The sequence below is a fragment of the Acomys russatus genome, chromosome 16, assembly GCF_903995435.1.
Source record: "Acomys russatus chromosome 16, mAcoRus1.1, whole genome shotgun sequence".
Taxonomy (NCBI): Eukaryota; Metazoa; Chordata; class Mammalia; order Rodentia; family Muridae; genus Acomys; species Acomys russatus.
The window spans coordinates 9,937,000-9,960,990 of NC_067152.1; the positions used below are offsets into that span (position 1 = coordinate 9,937,000).

The 23,991-nt window shown below is 49.8% G+C and overlaps 2 protein-coding genes across 2 annotated transcripts; one reads left to right on the forward strand and one right to left on the reverse strand.

The window, feature by feature from the left end:
• Positions 1 to 1,137: 1,137 nt before the first annotated feature.
• On the reverse strand, positions 1,138 to 13,454 carry Rad51d (RAD51 paralog D). The gene is made up of 10 exons (XM_051158131.1): positions 13,172 to 13,454; positions 12,779 to 12,840; positions 12,438 to 12,556; positions 6,926 to 7,007; positions 6,499 to 6,633; positions 5,421 to 5,516; positions 4,212 to 4,302; positions 4,042 to 4,112; positions 2,038 to 2,205; positions 1,138 to 1,393 (listed from the first exon to the last, which is right to left on the reverse strand). Exons 1-10 carry the CDS (start codon positions 13,251 to 13,253, stop codon positions 1,310 to 1,312), a joined length of 990 nt encoding a protein of 329 aa, XP_051014088.1. The 5' UTR covers positions 13,254 to 13,454; the 3' UTR covers positions 1,138 to 1,309.
• Positions 13,455 to 15,239: 1,785 nt separating this feature from the next.
• On the forward strand, positions 15,240 to 23,098 carry Fndc8 (fibronectin type III domain containing 8). The gene is made up of 4 exons (XM_051157805.1): positions 15,240 to 15,448; positions 21,254 to 21,623; positions 22,185 to 22,421; positions 22,946 to 23,098. Exons 1-4 carry the CDS (start codon positions 15,240 to 15,242, stop codon positions 23,096 to 23,098), a joined length of 969 nt encoding a protein of 322 aa, XP_051013762.1.
• The last annotated feature ends 893 nt before the right edge of the window (positions 23,099 to 23,991 follow it).

The following is a 23,991-nucleotide window of genomic DNA, read 5'->3' on the forward strand; positions in this document are numbered from 1 at the left end:
ACAGTTTTCAAGAATCACTTCTCTCCTTCCATTCTGTGGGACCCAGGGATTGAACTCAGATTGTCGGGCTTGGTGGCAAGCACCTTTATCTGCTGAGCCATCTCACTGGCCCTAAGTATCACATTTTATAACTCTGATCCCCCTTCAGCCAAGACAAGCCAATTATACAACAGGCTCTCTAACCAAGCGTGACCTCCCCGTAAAAACTGCGGTCCGTAAACCATCCTGATCTTCTCTTGACTCTGCCGCCTTTTATTTCCCATCCCCTGGTATCATCCTCCCCTTTCAGCCAGAGTTACGACTTTCAGATGGATGACCACAGTCTCAATAATAGACAGGGGGCTATTTTATTCACTAAGGCACGAGGCTGTGGTACAGCTGGCAGGACGAGAAGGTGTAATTATACTGAATCTTAGAGCCACCAGCAATGAATTTCTGTATAAAAGACTAGATTTGCCATGTATTATTTACGCCGGCATCAATTTTCCCAGCTGGCTCTATTTACTGTGCAAACTCCCGGCTGTCTGTTTATGGGTTAGGCCACGGTTCAGCACCTCTGGTTACACTATACTGAGGAAGAGCCCCACGGGGCACCATGCATATGAAACAAGTGTCTGGTTCACTGGGAGCAGGTCACATCCTTCCTCCCTGGTAAATTATATCCCTGGGACAGCAGGCAGCTATCTTCTCACCTATCAGGGTGAGGTATGCAGCTGTGTGAGACCCAGGCAGCAAGCAGGGAAGGAAGAACTCCCACTGCCAGAACTCAGAAACAACCTCCTTGGGGGACACCAGGGGGCTCTATGGTTCACAAGGCCTCATATATATAAAGAGGTTTACATTTCTGAGGCTGTTTGTACTGAGCAACTCAGAGACAAAATAGGTACCATCTTGCAGGTGGGAAAACAGAGGCCAAAATAAACGGGGGTTAGGGGGAGCAAAGGCTTCCTGGCTCAATTACTGTGTGAGGGATGGGTTTAGGAGTCAATGGTGAACACAGGACCAGGAAGCTATTTATCCAGTCACTACTGTGTTTCTTCAGAGCTGTGCCAAGCTAGGTTGACATCAACCCTCAGTGGAAACGTACAGTGGACAAAGGAAGGAAAGCCGCGACGTCAGAGGTCTTCTAGGTCTCCTGCTGCAGCAGCCTCCGGCAGTGGCTCGGTGAGATCCCACACAGTGAAGCTGGGGAAACTGAGGCTTGTCTTCCGATGAGCCTGAGCCATCTGCACCGCCGGGTCCTAACTGGCAGCGAACTGGGAAGGAAGGTGTGAGGGCCTTGAGGCTGTCCCTTTTCCAACCAACGGTGTCACGTCTGTTTGTCAGGCAATTCTGGGCTCTGGTCCTCAGTCCCCAATGTCCCAATGTCTATCACCTCCCGTAGACCTGTTGGCTGGAAGAAGAGATAGGAGATGGGGGTAGGTAGAATTAAGCAATCTAAGCTGTGTGTGGTGGTGCTGCCTTTAATCCCAGCATTTGGGAGGCAGAGGCAAGCAGATCTCTGTGAGTTGCAAGTGAGGCCAGCCTGATCTACAAAGTGAGTCCAGGACAGCCAAGGCTAACACAGAGAGACCCTGTCTCAAAAAAACAAAAAAAAACCCAGCAAAAACATAATTAAGCAATCTATGTGGTTGGCTTTTGTTTGCTTGTTTGTTTGTAGACAAGAGTTTCTCTGTGTAGCCTTGTCTGTCTTTGACTCGCTTTCTAGACCAGGCTGGCCTCGAACTCACAGAGATCCGGCTGCCTCTGCCTCCTTGAGTGCTGGGATTAAAGGTGTGTGCTACCTTGCCTGGCTTTAAGTGGTTGGCTTTGTTTCATGGTTTCAACATCAAAGAATCCTTCAATGAGATACCAGCAGTGGAGAATAGGGCAGAAGAGGGAGGGAGGGAAGGTGGGAATGGGAAGATACAAGTGAGGGGATAACAATCTGGATGTAATCTGAATAAATTATAATAAGTGTTAAAAAAAGAGAGACCAGTGGTCATGGAACCACCCTCTCCCGGCCCGAGGTTCCCCGCAACACCAGCGCTGGCTCACCTGGCGGGGAGACTTAGTCAGACACACTGTGCGTTGGCCACTACCTAGTGTTCCAGCCCCTTCAGTGACATCCAGGAGAATCCGGGTGCTGGGCACGAAGCTCCAGGAGCGTCCCAGAGCAGGTTTGAACCTTCTACCATCCCTGTCTCTGGTCAAGTGGTTGGTCACCTGCAGAAAGGGACGAAGATCCATGACCGTGGTACCAAAGACACCTGTTCCTACAGCCTCCGTTTCAGACAGGAAACCTGAGACTTTTGGCTGGTGCTACAATTTAGAGCTGAGTGTAGAGCCTCAACCCAGGGTTCCTGACCTGAACCCGGTTTTCCACAAAGTCTTTGGGCCTGACACCAAGTAAGGGGCACAGGGTCCATTTATTCACTCTTTCCTTAAGTGGAGCCAGTGCTGGACTTGTAGCCGCGACAGGCATCCCATGCCCAGCCCTTTGTGTCTGGAGTGTCTGTGTATGGGGAAGAAGGAAGGTTTGGATGAGGAATCCCAATGTGGGACTAATTTTTTTTTTTTCCGACACAGGGTCTCTCTGTGTAGCCTTGGCTGTCCTGGATTCGCTTTGTAGACCAGGCAGGCCTTGAACTCACGGCGATCCTGGGATTACAGGCACGCACCACCACGCCCAGCTGGGATTTAAAGTGTGCATCACCACTGCCTGGCTCGACAGCACACTCTTAACTAACTTTCTAACTAACCTTGTTAAAGACAAAACAAAAATAACATGTCACTCTTATTTTCTGTGTTCTTACATATATATATATATTTCTATTTTCATGACTGAATGAAGAACCAGTACTCTCAACCACTGAGCCATCTATCTCTTATCCCCTATGTTTATTATTTTTAATTGTGTGAATGTTGGTAGTGCTGACGCCCATAGAGGCCAGAGTTGTCAGATTCCCCTGGAGGTAGAATTACAGGTCATTGTAAGCCACCCAGTGTGCCTGGGACTGGGAACTGGCTCATTCTTTAGATTTACCTCAATAAATACAGTTTAGAGATGAGTGTGCTGGTGCTCGCCTGTAATCCCAGCACTCGGGAGGCAGAGGCAGGCGGAGCTCTGTGAGTTCGAGGACGGTGTGGTCTACAAAGTGAGTCCAGGACAGCCAAGGCTACACAGAGAAACTCTGTCTCAATAAATAAATAAATAAAACTTAGGGGTTGGAGAGATAGCTCAGAGATGCTCTTCCAAAGGTCCTGAGTTCAATTCCTGGCAAGTACATGGTGGCTCTCAACCATCTATGATGAGATCTGGCACCCTCTTCTGGTGTGTAAGTGTACATGCAAACAGAACACTATACATAATAATAATAAACAAATAAATCTTAAAACAAACAAACAAAGAAAGCCGGGCACGGTGACGCAAAAATCGCCTTTAATCCCAGCACTCGGAGGCAGAGGCAGGCGGATCGCTGTGAGTTCGAGGCCAGCCTGGTCTACAAAGTGAGTCCAGGATGGCCAAGGCTACACAGAGAAACCCTGTCTCGAAAACCAAAAAAAAAAAAAAAAAAAAAAAAAAGAATGCTAGTTGTTTGCCACCTGTAATCCCAGCCCTGGCGTCCCACAGAGAACTGAGAAGCAGAGACTAGGGGAATCAGCTGGAGCAGAAGCAAAGTGGCTGAAATAAGACAGTCTTAAAAGCACGGTGGACAGAGAGAACTGGCTCCCAAAAGTTGTCTTCTGCCCTCCATGTGTGCTCCATGTGTGTGCCATGGCACACACATGCCTGCACTCTTCTGAGCATTAACACACACACACACACACACACACACACACACACACACACACACACAGAATAGATTATTAATTTAAAAAAAAAAAAAACAGAACAAAAAGCAAGATAGACAAAAAGCAAAGTAGTTCCTGGTCCATTATAACCCATGGTCCACGCTCCTCTCTGAGCTGTGGAAGCTGGGCTCTGGGCTCTGTTCCCTTCAGTTCCCGGAGGACAGTTAAGAGGAACAGAGGACAGTGTTCGAGGTGAAGCATCCTTACCACCACTGCCACACCCAGGTCCCGGGCCAGGATCTTGAGCTCTCGGGCCAGTTGCATCATCAAGGCCAGGCCTGGCGGGGAGGAAGAGACAAGAAAGGCAGCAGAGGTCCAAGGACAGGGCTGGGAGGTGAAGTCCCCACCCTGTCCCCAGGCTGTCCTTTAATACTTACCTTCCCTCTGCTGACCTCCCAGAAGTGGGGCAACTACCGCAGTGACAGAATCTACAATCATGACCTTCACGGTGCCTGAAGAAGCTGTAGCCTATTAGGATGGGGGGGGGGGGGGGGGAAGTGGGTAGTGTGAACCAGTGACCTCTAGGGGATGCCCAGGGCAGGCTCCTCGGCTTGTAATCCTGGCAGAGGCAGGGGCAGAGGCAGAGGCAGAGGCAGGGGCAGAGGCAGAGGCAGAGGCAGGGGCAGAGGCAGAGGTGGATCTCTGAGTTTGGGAGGCCAGTGTGGTCTACAAAGCAAGTCCAGGACAGCCATAGCTACACAGAGAAACCCTATCTCCAAAAAAAAAAAGTGGAGGCCAGTGGGATGGCTCAACAGACAAAGGGATTGCTGCCCAAGCCTGCTAACCAAAGTGTGATTCCTGGAACCCAGGTCAAGGTGGAAAGAGAGAACCAACTCCACAGAGATGGCCTCTCTGACCTACACACACACACACACGAAGTTTAGACCAGATGGCCTCTCTGACCTACACACACACACACACACACACACACACACACACACACACACACACTAATGAAGTTTAGACCAGGTGGTGTCGAGAGCTCACGCCTTTAATCCCAGCACTTGGGAGGCAGAGGCAGGTGGATCTCTATGGGATCCAGGCAGATCCTCCTGCCTCCACCCTCCCCGGTGTTGGAATTAAAGGCGTGTGTCCCCACCGCCAGGAACAAAAGTTTTTCTAATTGAGTTGAGTGAGTAATGCAGAGGGGAAGACAATAAGTCCTGTCCTCAAGAAGCTCACTGTTAGCCGGGCGTGGTGGCGCACGCCTTTAATCCCAGCACTCGGGAGGCAGAGGCAGGCGGATCGCTGTGAGTTCGAGGCCAGCCTGGTCTACCAAAGTGAGTCCAGGATGGCCAAGGCTACACAGAGAAACCCTGTCTCAAAAAAAAAAAAAAAAAAAAAGAAGCTCACTGTTGTACAGGCTGGTGGGCCTGTAAAACATGAAGCACTTGAAATTAAGCACTAAGAAATTCCACCTGGTGGAGGGGGTGGTGGAAGTGGGGGGGGCATGCATGTGCAAACACAGCTGCAGCTGTTAAATTGGGCATCCACTCCAAATATAGTCTGTGCTAGGACACCTGCCCTCATACAGCTAACACCTGGCCAGCTGGCTAACGCAGAAACAGGCAAATCAGCAGGCTCACCTGCTGGGCCATGGTGCCCCGAAAGTCGTGCAGCAGATCCAGCAACCGGAAGATGTCAAATGCGTGCACCACCTGTATCCTCTGGAGAGCACCTGCCTGGGAGATGGGGAAGAGAAGCAGGCCCTTGGAGACGGTGATCCAGGAAAGCCATAAAGAGTAAGTAATCACAGAGCTGAAAGGGCAAAGAGGCACTTAGACACGGTGCTTGGCATCCACAATGGCAAATGGATTTTGCCTAATGGGCCAGATCTCACAGTGGTGACTACCTGGGTGCTGAGCTGTAAGACGTTCAGAATTCAGCAGGAAGGATGGATATGATTGATTAGTGATGCCTGCCATGGGCAAGAAATGGGCTGGAAACAGAGATGCTAGGTGTTTGCCAGCTTTGATTTATGGTATGCAAAGACCTGGAAGTTCCTGGAGAGAATCAGTGCAGGCAGCATCCAAGCTGGGATGATGACGTTAACACCGGCAGCTTTGGGAACGCAGAGGACTCTCACGTTTCAAAGCAAGAGCTGATGACGACGTCATAGATTCATACCATGTAAAGGGTAGTGAGGTCTCTTAGCATCGGGATTTTTTTTTTTTTTTTTTTTTTGGTCGTATTGGGTTTTTTGTTTTGTTTTGTTTTGTTTTTTTGTTTTTAATGTATGTGCATTGGTGTGAGGGTGTCAGATCTCAGAGTTACAGACAGTTGTGAGTTGCCATGTGGGTGCTGGGAATTGAACCTGGGTCCTTTGGAAGAGCAGACGGTGCTCTTAACCACTGAGCTATCGCTCCAGCCCCACCATCGGGATTTCTTTTTTTTTTTTACATTAAAAAAAAAAAAATATATATATATATGTATATATATATATATATATTTATTTATTTATTTATTTATTATGTATATAGTGCTCTGCCTGTATGTACAACTGCAGTCCAGAAGGGGGCATCAGATCACATTATAGATGGTTGTGAGCCACCATGTGGTTGCTGGGAATCAAACTCAGGACCTCTGGAGGAGCAGCCGGTGCTCTTAATCCCTGAGCCATCTCTCCAGCCCCGGCATCGGGATTTTTCAAGGAACCCAGCTTACCTGTTTCTCCTCTTCTTTGGTTCTAGCCTGCAGCAGCTGGAGGAGGCGGGACGCCGTCATTCCTCCGTTGGTATCAACATACAGTACATTCTGCTGCAGGCTGTGGGCCACACTCGCAGCCACACAGAGACACACCTTCAGAGACAGGATGGGGTGCTGGGTAAATCTAAGCCCTTGGAAAAGAGCAAGGGCCGTCAGGCAGCTCCCCACCACATCCTACCCAGTCCAACAACATGCACTTGCCAGGGCCGTGCCTGCTCTTGGCAGCCATCTTGTCTGTTCTGACCATGAAGCCCACAGGGACACCTTCAAGAACACCCACCTCCTACTCCCCACTCCTCCCCCACCCCCTGCCACCCCCGCCAAGGAATCCAGGACAATGCACCCACCTCCCTCAACCCTCCCTACAGTTGGCCCCTTGAGTTACCTGGGTTTTGCCGCTGCCTGGGCAGCCAGCGATTTCAGTCACCTCCCCAGTATAGAGGCCAGCATCAAGTAGTTTGTCCAGGCTGGCGGCAGAAGAGGAGCGAACCGGAGGATGGGCAGAGAGAGGAGAGAAGAAGCTGTGGCACACGCCTTTAATCCCAGCACTCGGGAGGCAGAGGCTGGTGGATCACTGTGAGTTCGAGGCCAGCCTGGTCTACAAAGTGAGTCCAGGACAGCCAAGGCTACACAGAGAAACCCTGTCTCAAAAAAAAAAAAAAGAAACCTGCAGATACATTTGGAAAGTAAGCCAGGCCTGGTGACATAGGCCTTTGATCCCCACGTCAGGTGGGCCTGACCTCTGTGAAGTCAATGGCGACATAATGAAACCCTGACTCTAAAAATGTGTGTGTGTGTGTGTGTGTGTGTGTAGACATAGCTTAATGGTGTAGTGCCTGCTTAGCACATGTAAAGCCCTGAATTCAATCTCTAGTATCAAGGGGAAAAAAATGGGAGCTGAGGGGGGTAGGGAGCTGGCACTCACTAATGTAGAATCTTGTAATCTATGGACACAGCAAGTCTCGGCATTTATTTGGGTCACCTTTGATCTACTTCATCAGCATTTTTAATTTTCAGCATACAAATTCTACACGGGCTTTGTCAGATTCAGACCTTAGTATTTCATTTTCTTAGATGCAGCAGCAAATGGCACTGTGTTTTTAATTTCAGTCTTCACGTGTTCATTGTGAGTTCAGAGAAATGCAATTGATTTTTATGTGTTGATCTTGTATCCCCAGACCTTGCTAAACTCGCTTATTAGTTCTGGGAGTTTGTAATTATTTTTTATTTGCTTGTTTTTTGCCTGCCTCCCTCATCTCCTAGAAACACCCTTGGGGCAAAGACTGGGCCTTTATCCCTGCTGTGTCCCCAGTATTAGCACAAAGCAGAAAACCCTGAAGGCACACAGTAAATGTTACTGAAGAAATGAAAAGAACAGTGGCTTGACTGTTAAAACTCTGGCTGTGGAAGCCTCAGGGTGAACCTCAAAACATGGCCACTTCTAAGCCCAGTTCCGCCCCTGAACCTGCCATGAAACAGGTCATTACCCGCCATGCTCTGCCCAGGACAGGCACTGAAGATTCTGTGTCCCAGCCTGGACCAATACCTGACCATGCATCTCCCTAACTCAGCAAGAACAGTCCTGGACCGGACGGCAGGCATCTGAAGAGGTTCTTGGTGGCCAACCACAACCCATCAGCTCATGAGAAGCAGCAAGCAGCTGCCACTCCACCTAGTTTAACTCCAGGGGCCATGGCGCTCCTGCCTATCAACGTGCTCAGGTTTTTCCACCCACCCTGTGGCTCCTTGGAACAGGACACGTTAGGTGTGTTTAATAAGCATCTACTTAGTAGGTCTCCAGCCTCCGCTCTTTCTGAATCCCATTCTCTCAAGAGACAGGGGAAGCCTGGTTTCCATCACAGCAGTTCCTCCCCTCGTGTTCTCCCGGGTGGGGCCCAGACCAGCTGCATCCGCCACACAGTCAGAGAGTCTAGAGCTCCACAGAACCGCTTCTGGAGTTTAAGAACCCCATCCAGGTGGGGGCTGGCATGATGACTCAGTTGACAAAAGCGCTTGCCTTGCAAGCATGGGGACCTTAGCTTGAGCTTCAGAACTTACATAAAAAACCAAGTGGAGAGGCTGGTAAGGTGGCCGAGGAGCTGGCTCACAACTGCTGAGGGCATCTGGTACCTCTGGTCTCCACAGGCCCCTGCATCCACATGCACATATTCACTCACAGATACATTTACATGCTAATTAAACTAAAGTAAGTTTTTAAAAGAAAAGCCAGCTCTGGGTGGTGTGAGTTTATAGTTCCAGTGGTGGGAATGCAGAGACGGATGAGTCCCTAGGCCTCGAACTCACAGGATCCGCCTGCCTCTGTCTCTTAAGTGTTGGGATTACAGGCGGGTGCCACCACGCCTGGCTGAATCTCTGGTTTTTGACTCCAATTAAGAGTGGCGCATGCCTTTAATCCCAGCACTCAGGAGGTAGAGGCAGGTGGATCTCTGTGGTTCGAGGCCAGCATGGTCTACTAAACAGCCAAGACTACACAGAGAAACTGTGTCTTGAAAAACAAAACAAACAAGCAAACAAACAAAGAATCCATCACAGGGCTGGAGAGATGGCTCAGTGGTTGTTCTTCCAGAGGTCCTGAGTTCAATTCCCAGCAAACACATGGTGACTGACAACCATCTATAATGAGATCTGATGCCCTCTTCTGTCATGCAGATGTACAGGAAGACTGAATATACATAAATAAATCTTTTTTTCTTTGTTTGTTTGTTTTGTTTTTGTTTTTTCAAGACAGGGTTTCTCTGTGTAGCCTTGGCTGTCCTGGACTTGCTTTGTAGACCAGGCTGGGCGTGAACTCACAGCAATCCTCCTGCCTCTGGCTCCGAGTGCTGGGATTAAAGGTGTGCGCCACCACTGCCCGGCTCATAAATAAATCTTAAACAAAGCAAAACGAAACAAAAGAATCCATCACAAAGCCGAGTGTGATGGTGCACACCTGTAATCCCAGCACTCAGGGAGGCAGAGGCAGGCAGAATCTCTGTGAGTTCGAGGCCAGCCTCATCTACAAAGTGAGTTCCAGGACAGCCAGGGCTACCCAGGGAAATCCTGTTTCAATAAAACCAAAACCAACCAACCAAAGAACCCATCACTACATTGGGGGTGGGGTGGGCTGGAGATGGCTCAGCAGCTAAAACTCCCTGCTACTCTTGTAGATTTCAGTTTGGTTCCCTATAACACAGCAGATGCCTCACTCTCCCCGGCAACTCCAACACCATGAAGCCCAACTCCCTCTTCTGGCTTGCATAGGCATCCACATATACATGGCAACCCCCCCCCCACACACACACAAATAAACAAAAAAAGTTATTTTTGAGACAAGGTCTATTACATAGCTCTGGCTGTCCTAGAACTCACTATGTAGACCAGGCTGACCTCAAACTCACAGAGCTCCACCTGCCTCTGTCTCTCAAGTGCTGGAATTAAAGGCATAAACCATCATGACCAGCTAAAATAAAATCTTAAACAACAAAAGAAAACCAATCCACCAAACACTTAACTAAGAGATCCCACCTGTGTGAGGTACTTCCAACCCCACCTCCTGGCTCTGGCTCTGGGGCAGGGCACCTACCACTACAACCCCTCCGCCCCCCCTCCCCCCCCCCCCTGCCCCCTTACCTCTGAGCATAACAAAATGTGGAGGGACTACAAACCAGAACTGCCTAGAACGCAGGGGCTTGTGGGATTTCTCCCCACTGAACTTGTCACCAGTTTATTCTTCCAGTCACTCACGCAGACAACCTCCCTCATGGTTCCTGAAGACCTTATTCCAATGGAGATGAACAGGCAAAAGCTCTGACTTGGCAAGACAAACCATCCTCAGCGTTTCCCACGGTGTGCCATCTGCTCTACTGCCCTGCAAAACTTACACCCGCGTGCCTCAGCCCTCCTCCGAGAAGGCCTACAACAAAGGGCCCTCCTTAACCGTCGTTTAATGTGTGGCAATCACAAGTGTCACTTACTTCGACCACAGCCTCACCTCCAGAGTTGCAATGTTAACACGCGCTACACAGGCACAGCACACTGCAGGCAAGTCTGAAAACCCAGCAAGCCACCTTTGAGTCTTCAAACCCACACCCCATCTCATAATTAAGTCTCTTGCCACATCTCTCCTTCCACATGTCTCTCACAAACCCTGGATCAGACTTACACAACCCAAACCAGCGCCACCAGATCCCTGTTGGCGTCCCCTCGCTGGCCCGTCCAATCCACACAGCTCTGCCCCGTGGCCTACAAAAGCTTTCACAGTGGCCTCTCACCTTCCGGGGTACACCGGGAACACCCAAGCTACCATCTAGTTGAGCCGGTCCCTGACCCTGAGTCCCCATTTCTTCACATGTATAACGATGACTTCAAAGGGGGGTGCGCTCTCATTAGGGGTTGTGATGGGCAAATGAAACACATGCCGTGAAATGCTAAGCCCAGTGCCAGAGTCAAGGGAAGCCCTCAGGGAAAGCTCAGTGGTTGGTCTGCCCATGCCAAGGCCACCTGTGCAACTCCAAGCAGCCACCCCCCCCCAATCCTCCACCCCCTCCTCCACCAGGATGCCCGCAGCTGCAATCCCGCCAGCGTACCCCTCTTCACTGCTCCTTCTGTGTACACCGGTTTTTATAAGTTCCCTGGGCCCCAAAGCCACTGTGCCTGCCCGCTGCACTTACAAGTCTCCCATATACAGTAGCCACCGCGCTTGAGATACTGAGCCTCACTCCTGCAGATAGCATCTGCATGTGCCTGGCACCCAGTAGGCGCTCAGCCAATGTTTGATGGATTACAAACACAGACCCCCCCCAACCAGCGAGAGCAAGCACCAGACTGTGCAGACCTTGCCAAGAGGATGTGTTATGGAAACAGCAAGGGCCAGACCAATCCAAAGACCTTTGTGATGGCAGTGTTATTCATCACACTCCGCACAAACAGGCCAGGAGAGAGGTCAGGCTCACTTGGGCCAGAAAATGCCAGTTGTCATCCAATTCCTTCCCAACCCCGAACCACAGAGCACAACGTAACTGCTCTTTTCAGCGAGTGCACGTCCCCTGCATGCACATGTGTCATGTCGTGTCCGTGTCGTATGTCACACACACACACACCTGCCCCCCCCCCCCCCCCCCGACCCAGAATGGCAAAGATAACAGGCTCTGGCCTCACCTCTTCTGGCTCCTCCTCTTAAGCTAATCACAACGGAGGTCCCAGCGTTTCTCAACCCGAGGGTCGCGACCCCCTTTCCGGGTTGGACAACCCTTTCACAGGGGTTGCATATCAGATATTTTTATGATTTATAACAGTAGCAAAGTTACAGTCATGAAGTAGTAATGAAAATAATTTTATGGTTGGGGGTGGGGGGAAGTCACCACAACCTGAGGAGCTTTATTAAAGGGTGGCATCAGTAGGAAGGCTGAGGACCACTGTCCTGGGGTCAGAGCATAGGTGCAGACTCCCAGGAACTCTCAACCCTGTACCAGTCTCATTTGCCTTAGCCTTAAGTATCATGGACTCTGCTGAATAATAGGATATTAGTGATGTCTTGTGTTATAGGACGGTGGCTCTTGACTGGGAAAAGTTGGCTCCCAGGAGATACTGAGTCATACCTGGAGACATTTTTGATTGTTATAACTGGGGGCAGGAGAGGTGAGCTTGACATCTGTTGAGGAGAGCCCAGGGATGTTGCCAGATCTCTCTCAATGCACAGGATTGCCCTACCCAAGCAAATAATGACCCAAGTACCCAAGAGTGCTGAGGCTATAGCTTTGCTCTAAGGAAAAACCAAGGGGGTCCAGATGCCTGTAGGTTCCTTGACAGCTACAGACTACCCTCAGCAGCCCCGCCCTCTCTAGTCTCGGTTCAGAGAGACTCTGTTTTCACCTTCTTGCCCCGGTAGACATACAGACCTTCCAATGCCGGTGGACAGGATGGCAGTGGAAGTCTTCAACTCTTCATAGAGATCTGCGCCATTTAAGGGGAAAGCCGAGAACTGCGCCAGCAACACCCTCCTCAGGGCAACCAGGGCCTGCCAATAGGAAGGACATTCAGGCTCCAGAGCAGCCAGACTGCCCAGTGATCTACCTAGCCGGCATTTGCTCATCCCTGCCCTCCGCCCCCAGCACCCGCAGAGCACTCCGGGGGTCTAGTGCTCCCCTCCCCCATCTACTTCGGGGGAACTTTGATCCTGCAGCTTGGGGACCCGCTCTGGAAGACAGGTTGGCATGGAGCTTGCAGATCGCGAGCTCACCTTGTAAGACAAGCCACACTTCTGAGCTACTTCCTCTAGATCAGCAGCTGCCAGGTCCGCCACTGGAAAGAGACCAAATGCAACTGATTGGCCACAGGCATGGCTTAGCCTTGTCACGCACGCTTGCCTTTTCCTCTGCTGTGAATGGGGTTAAGGTCTTATTCTACTTCCAATCTGGAGCACTCAGGCACTCACGCAGGACCCGGCGAGGAGCCCAGCACACAACAGAGTCCTCTGCCCCCGGCTTGGCTCCCGCGAACCCAGCCTCCCCAGGAGGTCAGAGGAGGAGAGTGGCCTTCCTGTTAGAGCGAAGCACCCCGCACGTGTGCCAAGACCGTGGCACCAACCTCCGCGGTCGTGCCAATATTGTGTGCTACGCGCCCACGCGGTCACCTGTCTTAATCTTTCGGCCCCTCAGAAGCTGGACGATCTCCTCCGTGAGGCCCGGGCACAGCCCTGCCCTGAGCATGCCCATGTTCCCTGCAAACTTAGGACGCCCTGAGGGCTATCTGTCCCGTGGGCGCCCGCCGAGTCCCCAACTCCCGGAGTCTGTTGGTTTCACTTCGGGAAAGGACCCAGGCGCGCCAGCGCGGGAGGAGGGGGCGGGAGGAAAATGCAGGTCGGGATGAGGGACACTAGCTCTTCCCAACTCGCAGGACTGCCGCGCCCTGGGCCCGCCCCCTTCCCGGACGACGCTTCCGGGTTCCGCGACGGGAGCGCCTTTTGTGGGACAGGCCTGCAGCGCCATCTGCTGACCAAGTGGGCAAACGCGGCGGCCTTGAGACTCAGGCAGGGCCAGCCACCTTAAACACACAACACACACACACACACACACACACACACACACACACACACACACACACACACACACACACACACACACACACACACACACACACACACACACACACACACACACACACACACACACACACACACACACACACACACACACACACACACACACACACACACGATGGGTCGCATTTATGCTAAGGAGACAGACAATGAAGAGGAATCAGTTCAGATCGTTACAGACTGTATAATCAAGCTGAGATCCTGCAAAGCTCTCAGAGGGTACATGGACCCCTCTATTTTCCAAAAAAAAAAATTTTTTTTAATCTTCATGTATATTGGCGTTTTGCCTGCGTAGGTATCCGTGCACCCCCTTGCATGCCTGGTGCCCGAGGAGACCAGAAGAGGAGGTCAGATTCCCCTGGACTCCTGGACTGGGGTTACAGACGGTAGTGAGCCACCACGTGGGTGCTGGGACCTGAACCCTGGTACTCTGGAAGAGCAGCCAGTGCTCTTAACAGCCAAACCATTTGTCTGGCCCCATATATTCCAAAGGTTTTAATGCAAGTAGGGGAACACTTGGGTATGTAGAACATATGAGATACAGTTTACTATTTTTGAAATGTTCTCTACCACGTCCAGTGGAAGAAATAAAGCAATTTCCCAAACCCGTGTGTGAGGCTCCATTTCTGTCTGTACTCTGCAGCTGAAGGAATTGGAGTTTAAAGATTGTTACTGTCCTGTCAGGCGTGGTGGCGCATGCCTTTAATCCTAGCACTCGGGAGGCAGAGGTAGGCGCATCTCTGTGAGTTTGAGGCCAACCTGGTCTACAAAGGGAGTCCGGGACAGCCAAGGCTACACAGAAACTCCCTGTCTCAAAGAACCAAAAAAATAATAATTTTTAAAAATTGTCAATCTCCGAGTTACACAGCTGGTAAACACAGAACTGAGTCTCAAGTCCACTTCCAGCTGCAAAGCCAGTGTTGGAGAACTTGTTCCCTCTTCTCTCCAGAAGTTGTGGGTGTGCCTTCTACTTGTACCCTGCCTCTCATAGCAGAGAAGTCAGGCCCATTTTTTAGAAATATCTCCACGTGTTCACCATTGTCTCTCAATCTTTCAAAGTATTTGGAATTCTAGCACTAGAATCAGCTAGTCTGTGGCTTTCTCTACGCCTGTGCTACTGGCTTCCGTGGGACTTGAGTTTAGATGCCAGGATGGGGAGCCTTAGCCTCCGGAGGCAAAGTCTTTCTCTTCAAAGACTCTTTGGCTCAGGCCAGGTAGTAGTCTCTCTGTCAGTAGCCTGCCCCTCCTTCAGGGGACAGCTCTAAAGGCTGTTAAGCCCTTTGAAGTCCTTGGAGGAGGGCAGAGGAGCTGTGACCACAAACGTGGCCTAGAAGGGGCCTGTATGTGTTGGAAGGAACCGTGCAGTTTGTTTCTTGCCTTAGCCCAGAAACCCTGACCCAGGCTTTTGAGCTGTCCAGCTGCACAGCAAACCCCACATCAAGGGGAGGGGTGGCCCCCTAATTGTTACACCCTGTGACGATTGTGAAGTCAGCTCACTGCACACCTATCTCACCCAAACTAAGGGTGGGACCTTTGCCTCAGTTTCTCTCTGCTTCCTGATGGCTGGTTGTCCTGCACGGTGCTCTGATCCCACCAATACCAGATGGCAACGGAGGTGTTCTGTAAAGTGGGGGGTGGGGAGGAGGCTGTACCAAAGAAGGAAACTCTCAGTGTTATAACTGCAGTCGACCAGCTGTCGAAGTCCTGTCTAAACCCTAAGTTTATTAACCGGCCTGTGGCTACCAAAGGTCTCCCACTTTCCTCAAGACGCGGCTTGGTCAACTACCCAGAGGAAGGCACCACCGATGTCATGTAAGATACAATTTGGGGTCTTCCTTTCTAAGGCTGGAGAAACTTTGCAGGCCACTGTGGGGTCCTTCAGGGAAGAAAATGTTGTGTGTGTGGAGGGTGGTGAGGGCTCCCGCCTGCAGCCTACATCCCCTGAGCCCCACATCAGTTCTGAGAGCATGTGGGCTGCCCACTCTAAGAGACCTTGCTGGACTAGCCAAGGATTAGAATGCTCCTTCTGCTTAGCACTCTGTCCCATTCCAGGCTTTTCCTCTTTATTTCTACCACTTTAGTGACTACCTTCCTGCTGAGAGTCCAGTGAGTCTGGCTTTTCTCTACTCCATGCTGCAGAACTCTTTTTTCCCTTTTTCTTTCTTTCTTTTTTTTTTTTTTTTTTTTTTTTTTTTTTTTTTTTTTGGTTTTGTTTTGGTTTGGTTTTTGGTTTTTTGAGACAGGGTAATAGCCTTGGCTGTCCTGGACTCACTTCGTAGACCAGGCTGGCCTCGAACTCACAGAGATCCACCTGCCTCTACCTCCCAAGTGCTGGGATTAAAGGCGTGCGCCACCACCACCCGGCCCAGAACTCTTTTACTTTGGGTGAGAAATATGACCCAATGTCAAGCTGGGGACTACAAAGCTGGGAAGCATAGTCTCTGCCTTCAAAGAATGTCAGGCCTCATAGGTCTCATGCAAGTGGTGTAGGTTGTGGGGGACATCAGGGAACAGCGAGGGTGATACAGCACAGCCTGGTAAATGCCATCACAGGGCACCTTGAAAAGCCAAGCGTTTGGGACAAGGTGCAGAGAAGGACGAGATTCTAGAGGAAGCAGCGTCTAAAGAAGATCTCCAGGGAAAGGATGTTAAAAGGAGATGACACAGTCTCAATTGAAGTGACCCAGGAATGGGGCCTGGGCTTAGCTTAATGCTCTGCTGTTGGGGCTGGAGAGATGGCTCAGTGGTTAAGTGTGCCGCCTGCTGTTCCAAAGGTCCTGAGTTCAATATTCCCAGCACCCACATGGTGGTTCACAACCATCTGTAATGTGATCTGATGCCCTCTTCTGGCCTGCAGGTGTACATGCAGGCAGAGCGCTGTATACATAATAAATATTTTAAAAAATGCTCTGCTGTTACTGTCTTGAGCCGCCATGTGGGTGCTAGGAATATTGAACTCAGAGGTCTTCTTTTTTTTTTTTTTTTTTTTTTAAGACGGGTCTCTCTGTGTAGCCTTGGCTGTCCTGGACTCGCTTTGTAGACCAGGCTGGCCTCGAACTCACAGCGATCTGCCTGCCTCTGCCTCCAGAGTGCTGGGATTAAAGGCGTGCGCCAGGAGGCCTGCCTTGAACTCAGGTCTTCTACAAGAGCAGCCAGTGCTCTTAACCACCAGCCCCAGTCCTGAAATCTTCTACCTTTTCTTTCTCTTTCTTCTTTTTTTCTTTCTTTCTTTTTTCCTTCCTGAGACAAAGATTTCTCTGTGTTACCTTGGTTGTCCTGGACTCCCTTTGTAGACCAGGCTGGCTTCAAACTCACAGAGATCTGCCTGCCTCTGCCTCTCAAGTGCTGGGATTAAAGGAATGTGCCACTATGCCTGGCTCCAGATAATTTCTTTTAAAAAAGGTTCTGTGCTTTAATTTTCACTGAGATCTACAGTTTAGATGAGAGAGGGGTGTGTGCATTCTAGGTCACCATGAGCTATTGTGACCTGGCTGAATTAACCATTGTTTGTAGAAATATTCATGATTTACTTAGGGGTAGGAGTTGGGGGAGGGGGGAATCTCAGGCATGGAGTCCTGAGTTCAAATCCACATTGTACCACTTAGATAAATAACCTCAGCCAAGTTCAAGAGCTAACACCCATCCAGCAGGGTTGCTGTGGGAATCAGGAAACAGATGTCCTGCAAGCAGTCCCAGTGGTCTTCTGTGCCCACGTTAGCCCTAGGATTTTCAGTAGGAAAGTCTGTTTTCTTATTGTTGTTTTTCAAGACATGGTTCCTCTGTGTAGTTCTGACTGTTCTGCAGATGGCTCTGTAGACCAGGCTGGCCTCGAACTCAGATCCATCAGCCTCTGCCTCCCAAGTTCTGGGGTTAAAAGCCTGCACCACTACGGCCCAGCTTCTAGTAGGTGACTCTGAAATAGTCTTAGGACATTCTGGATAAATGATGTCAGCATCCTGACACGTCAGCCTATAAATAGCCTATAAATAAGCAGGACTTAAAGAATCTGCTTCAAGCTGGGCATGGTGGCGCATGCCTATAATCCCAGCACTCGGGAGGCAGAGGCAGGTGGATCGCTGTGAGTTCGAGGCCAGCCTAGTCTACAAAGCAAGTCCAGGACAGCCAAGGCTACATAGAGAGACTCTGTCTCGAAAAACCAAAAAAACAAAGAATCTGCTTCAAAAATCAAGGGCTGGGCCTGGAGAGCAGGCTCAGAGGTTAGGAGCACTGGCTGCTCTTCCACAGGTCCTGAGTTCAATTCCCAGCAACCACATGGTGGCTCACAAGCATCTAAAATGAAATCTGGTGCCCTCTTCTGGCCTGCAGGTGTATATGCAGATAGAGCACTCATACACATAAAATAAGTAAGAATGTAATTCCTTAAAAAAAAAAAAATCAAGGTCTGATGGGAGCTGAGGGATGAATAAATGTCTCAGGAATTTGTGGGTTAGAGCGCAGGCAGGGCATATGGCCCCTGAAGCACACAGGAAATAGGAAGCTGGACTAGTCTAAGGTAGACGGGGCTTGTTTACAGGCCAGGAACTCTTAGTGGTAGAAACCAGAAAGATAATAATTAGACATGGGACCAGAAGTCTCAGAGCACATCACAAGGGACAAATCAGTCTGTGATAGTTTTAGTTATATATGTATGTTGTTTTTAAGGACTTAAAAGCTAATTTTTGTTTTCTTTTGTTATATTTTTTGTTTTTCAGACAGGGTCTCTGTGTAGCCTTGGCTGCCCTAGACTCCCTTTGTAGACCACACGGGCCTCGAACTCATAGTGATCCGCCTGCCTCTGCCTCCCAAGTGCTGGGATTAAAGGCATGCGCCACCACTGTGTGGCTTAAAAACTAATTTTATCTTTTTTGGGGGGGGGATAGGGTGGGGGGATTGGTGCACACTTTATCAGCAAGACAATGTAGGGTCATGTATTTCCTTTTTTTGGTTGGTTTTTCAAGAGAGGGTTTCTCTGTGGAGCTTTGGCTGTCCTGGACTTGTTTTGTAAACCAAGCTGGCCTCAAATTCACTGGGATCCGCCTGCCTGTGCCTCCTGAGTTCTGGGATTAAAGGCGTGTACCACCACGCCCGGCTCATGTATTTCCTTTGTTAATAGCAAATAATAGCAACAATACACATATCCACGCAGGGACTGGAAAGATGGCTCTGTGCTTAAGTCTTGCAGAGGACCAGGGTTTGGTTCCTAGCATCCATATGATGTCACAACTATCTGTAACTGTAGTTCCAGTAGATCCAAATGCCTTGTTCCGGTCTCTGCATGCATGTGGTGTACACATACCCATGTAGGGAAGACACCGACACACATAAAACTTAAAAACAACCAAAATCCATGTCACACAAAATAAAACATGAAATAGACAGGACAGCCAAGGCCTCTGCTACATGTATCAGTGCAGACAAATCAAAACACAACGTGAAGCAGAAACCAAGTTTTGGATAGGTTATTACTGGATGATGCCTTTTATTTATAGAGTCTAGAGACAAGCAAAGTACTAGGTCTCGCCTTGGGTTAACATACATATGCAATAAGCCCAAGATGACACAAGTGAATAATAAACAGAAAACCAAAACAAAACCCTCTTACTCTGCTGGCTGTGTCAGCTAGAGGAAATGCAGTGTGAGAGAAGCATCCAGGAGTCTTAGCAATGGCAATATGGTTTTGTTGTTTTTGTTTTGATTTTTTGAGACAGGGTTTTCACTGTGTAGCCTTGGCTGCCCTAGACTTGCTTTGTAGACCAGGCTGACCTCGAACTCACAGGGATCTGACTGCCTCTGCCTCCTGAGTGCTGGGATTAAAGGCGTGCGCTACCACGCCCAGTTAGCAGTGTCTTAATTTCTGAAGTTGGATCAGAGCAAATAAAAAGTGTAATACGTGGGGCTGGAGAGATGGCTCAGAGGTTAAGAGCATCGACTGCTCTTCCAAAGGTCTTGAGTTCAATTCCCAGCAACCACATGGTAGCTTACAACCATCTATATATAATGAGATATGGTGTCCTCTTCTGGCTTGCAGGCAGGATACATAATAAATAATCTTAAAAAAAAAAAAAGTGTAACATGTTAGCCGGTGGTGGTGCATACTTTTAATCCCCAGCACTTGAGAGGCAGAGGCAACTGGATTTCTGTTGGTTCAAGGTTAGCCTGGTTTACAATGTGAGTTCCAGGACAGCCAGAGCTACACACAGAGAAACCCTGTCTTGAACCCTCCTCAAAAAAAAAAAAAAAAAAAAGAGTATAATATGTGTGTCTAAAATGTGCCAATTAAAAAAAAAAAAAAACAAACATAAAAATGGAGGGTGTTTTAGTTACTGTTCTATTGCTGGGAGGAGACACCATGACCAAGGCAGCTTACAGAAGAAAGCATTTGATTGTGGACTTGGCTTACAGTTTCAGGGGGCTAGCCCACCCATCGTCATCACGGCAGGAAGCATGGTGGCAGGCAGGCAGGTGCAGAGCTGGAGACATATCTTACATCTGACCCCCAAGTTATAAGCTCAGAGGGAGGGAGTCAGTGGCTTAGTTGGTGCTAGCTTTTGAAACCTCAAACACACCCACAGTCACATCTCCCACAAAGCCACACCTCCTAATCCTTCCTAAACAGTTCTACCAGCTGGGGACCAAGCATTCAAACATGTGAGTTTATGGGGGGATATTATCATCCAAACCATCACAAGGGAACAAGGTGTTTTGTTTTGTTTGGCTTTGTTTTTACTCTTTTTTTGAGTAGAGTCTTTTTGTTTGTTTGTTTGTTTGTTTTTTGAGACAGGGTTTCTCTGTGTAGCCTTGGCCGTCCTGGACTTGCTTTGTAGACCAGGCTGGCCTCGAACTCACAGTGATCCACTATGAGTGCTAGAATTACGGGTGTTGTTTGTGTCACCACACCCAGTGGGAACAAGAGCATTCCTCCAATATATGAATTGCACATAATACAGACTATTAATTTGATATGCTTTATAATTAATTTAGATGTCATTAAATGTACTTAAATATAAATTACATTAAATGTGAAGTAACAGTAACGTATTAGCAAAGAAAATTAGCTTAGCCAGGCATGGTGGCGCACATCTTTAATTCCAGCACTTGGGAGCCAGAGAGAGGCAGATCTTTGTGAGTTCGAGGCCAGCCTGGTCTACAAAGGGAGTCCAGGACAGCCAAGGCTACATACAGAGAAAAAACAAAACAAAACAAAACAGAAAACTAGCTTAATTTACTACTTTCTTATTAGGTACTTACGACACTTCTCTTTACTCTGGTCAGTTGCTGTGCTCATTTTTCTGAGACACTTGCACTTCCCATTTTGGTGGGAAGATTCTGCTTTATCAGTTTCTAAAATTGTGGTTCTCAGAACATTAAATATCAGAACCATCTGAAGATCCAACTTAAAATGCAGCTTCTGTCCCCACTGGAGTCAAGAATGTACCGTTTTAGTGAGCAGCCTGTGACTTTGAGGCCCTGCTGCCTGCAGTGGCCCGTTTCAAGCTATCTGACAGCCGGGGATGCTCATAGAGGGAGCTCCTGGGGCATGTGTTCAGGGTTCCTCAGGCTGGACGCCTTGTGGGTAGCCTCTGCCATCCTCCAACATCCATATCCTTCCCACTCCAGGAAGCAGGTACCAGTAGAAGATTCCGAATACAGCTCCGACGACACGAGCATGTCCCCCATATCATCCACTCTGTTGAACCCCATCAAACTGGCTGTGACCCAGCCCAACAGCAGCTTCTTTGCCGGGATGCTGGAAGGTGAGCTGAACAAACTCAGTTTGTCATCAGTGGCTAAGAACGCAGAAAAGGAGAATCTGGCCATCTGCCCCATCTTGTCTAAGTCCCAAGTGGCCACCAGGGGCCTGTTGGACCTTGACAACCCTGCGCTGGACACAGACACCTCCTCCACGCACTCTGAGTCTTCTGTGGTCATGGATGTGCCGGAGGCTCCCTTCATCTGCGAACACACTGCTGGTGACTCCACAGCTGTGGTGCGTTTTCCTCTTTGCACTGAGTGCTAAGCTCCACGGGAAGGCGAGGGACTCCCCACTGCATTCTGACCTCCCTCTAGTTCGACTGTTTAGAAATGGGTTCACTGCTTCCCTGTTTAATGCAGAGGAGATCTGGGCTAAGCTTATCAGGAATTCAGAGAGGAAGGTTACTTTCAACTGAGCAACGCCTAGACCTGGCAAGTGTAGAAGTGAGCTGCAGCCTTGGTGTGTCCCGAGGGCTTCCGACAGTCATGTTCCCAGCCTTGTCAATACCTAGACTCCAACTCCTACAAGGCTTGAGGGAGGCCTGACACTGGGCAGTGCTGACACAGTCCCTGGGGATGGAATGAGGTGAGTGGGTGGAGCTTCTCCTCCTTTCCTGTGCTGCAAGGCATTATGGTTGCATTTTCCTCCAGACCTGAGTGAGCTCTGGCATGCACAGGAATGTTAAGGGCCACTGTCATGGACTGCACCTTACGCCTCGCCCCTGCCCCCGCCCTCTCCCCACACCATCATGGGCCAGGCTAGACCTGAGGAAGCCTGGGCTCTCTCTTTCCCTAGATTTCCTGGATGTACGCTGCGGGCAAGCAGCAGGTCAGTTTCTACCAGGTGCTGCTGCAGGAGGCAAACAAAAGAGGCAACGAGGAGATGCCCAAGGTCAAGAACCGCCCGTGGATCTTCAACAAGATCCTGGGTACCACGGTCAAGCTGATGGAGCTGAAGCCGAACACGGCTTACTGCGTCACAGTCCGTGCAGCCAACACGGCCGGGGTGGGGAAGTGGTGCAAGCCCTATAAGGTAAATTCTGGAAGCAGAAAGGCCCAGGGCTAGGGAGGGAAGTCTGATCCTTAGAGAACAAAGTCAGAACCATTGGCCCGGATAGGTGAGAAACTACCAGGGGGTGGTCATGGGCAGAACCCCTCCCCCCTTCTGCCTCCCTGCCAAGACTCATGTCCTTGCTTGCTTTCTTTATGCCTGGGCCAACAAACATTCATTCCAGACTGTTCTCTGAGAGGTAGACAGGGTTAAGCTATTCAAGGCCCATTAGAGATGCAAACTGGTTGGTTAATTGTAGTAATACCATCACAATGTTATTTTCCAAAGCTATGAGGTCGCATATTCCTTAATTCCAATAACTGTGAGTGGACCAAGAATTATGAAGAGAAAAGGGGAAGAGACCAAAGGGTTTAGGGGTAGAGAGAAGCCCACAGTGACTGCGTTGCATGAGGCTAAGATCTTACTTAGCAGCAAGGTGGTGGAGACGCGAGAGAGCCCGGACTCTAGCCTGGGAAGGCATCCTGAGGGTGCTTGTTTTATTTCAGTTTGCAACTATGCCTACTGACTTCAACAGCTTCCCAGAGAACAATCCCATCCAGGTCACCGTGCAGCGCAAACAGCCTCAGCGGAGAACTGTGTCCATGGGGACGGATGAGATGCGGAGGCTGGAGGATCTGGAATACCTATATCCGTATTAGAGGAGGTGTGGCGCCAAGGGTATTCCTTGCCCACTGTCAGCCCTGGCCCCTAGTCCTCAGGAACCTGACCCATGCAATTTATTATACCACCAAGCACCATGCCAAAGAACCACTAGTCACCCACCAGCCCCAGGGCCCGGGGCACACACGTACCAGAGCCTCACCTCCCCGGGGAGCGTCCGTGGACGGAAAGGAGCCCCATTCATCTAGAGACACCTTGGACTGAGCCAGGCTCAGCCACTGCCCAAGAGCTTCTAGGCACCCTCCTTCCTCCCTGACCTGGGCTGGCTCCAGGTCCCTCATTAAAGAACTGAAGGCCCATCCAGTACCCTGAGGTAATGCTTCCTGTTGCTGTAAGCCTACGCTGGGCCAGAACACTGTCCTCTAGTCAGAACCAACAGCCCAGCAGGTAGAATAAAGAGTAAGGATGGCTGGGTGACAGGCCGACGCTCAGGACTAAGTACCCAGCTTCCCGGGAAGTCCTGGCTGAATGCTAGCTCTTCTCCTGTTGTGAGGTACAAATAGGTCAGTGTCTCCAGGGACTCAGGTAAATCATCTTAACGTGAGGCCATTCGGGCATGGGTGTAGGGTCACTGTGACACAGATATGCCAGACACTAAGCAAATATAACTGTGTCTCTCCTGCAGACCTATATTGATGCTGGGGGGTGGGGGGGGGGAGGCGGGGCTGAACACCCAGCTGGGTAATGTGCAAAATGTAAAAACCCCAAATAGAGCTGGGAAGCATTAAGGATCCAGTACTAGGCAGACCCAGAAATTCCACCGCAGATAACTAACGGCCACGAATAGACAATGCTGAGTCCCAGCTAGTTATTTACAGCAAGGGAACATGACAGCAGCTTCTTACAGGACAAAGGTCTAAGTCAAGGCCTG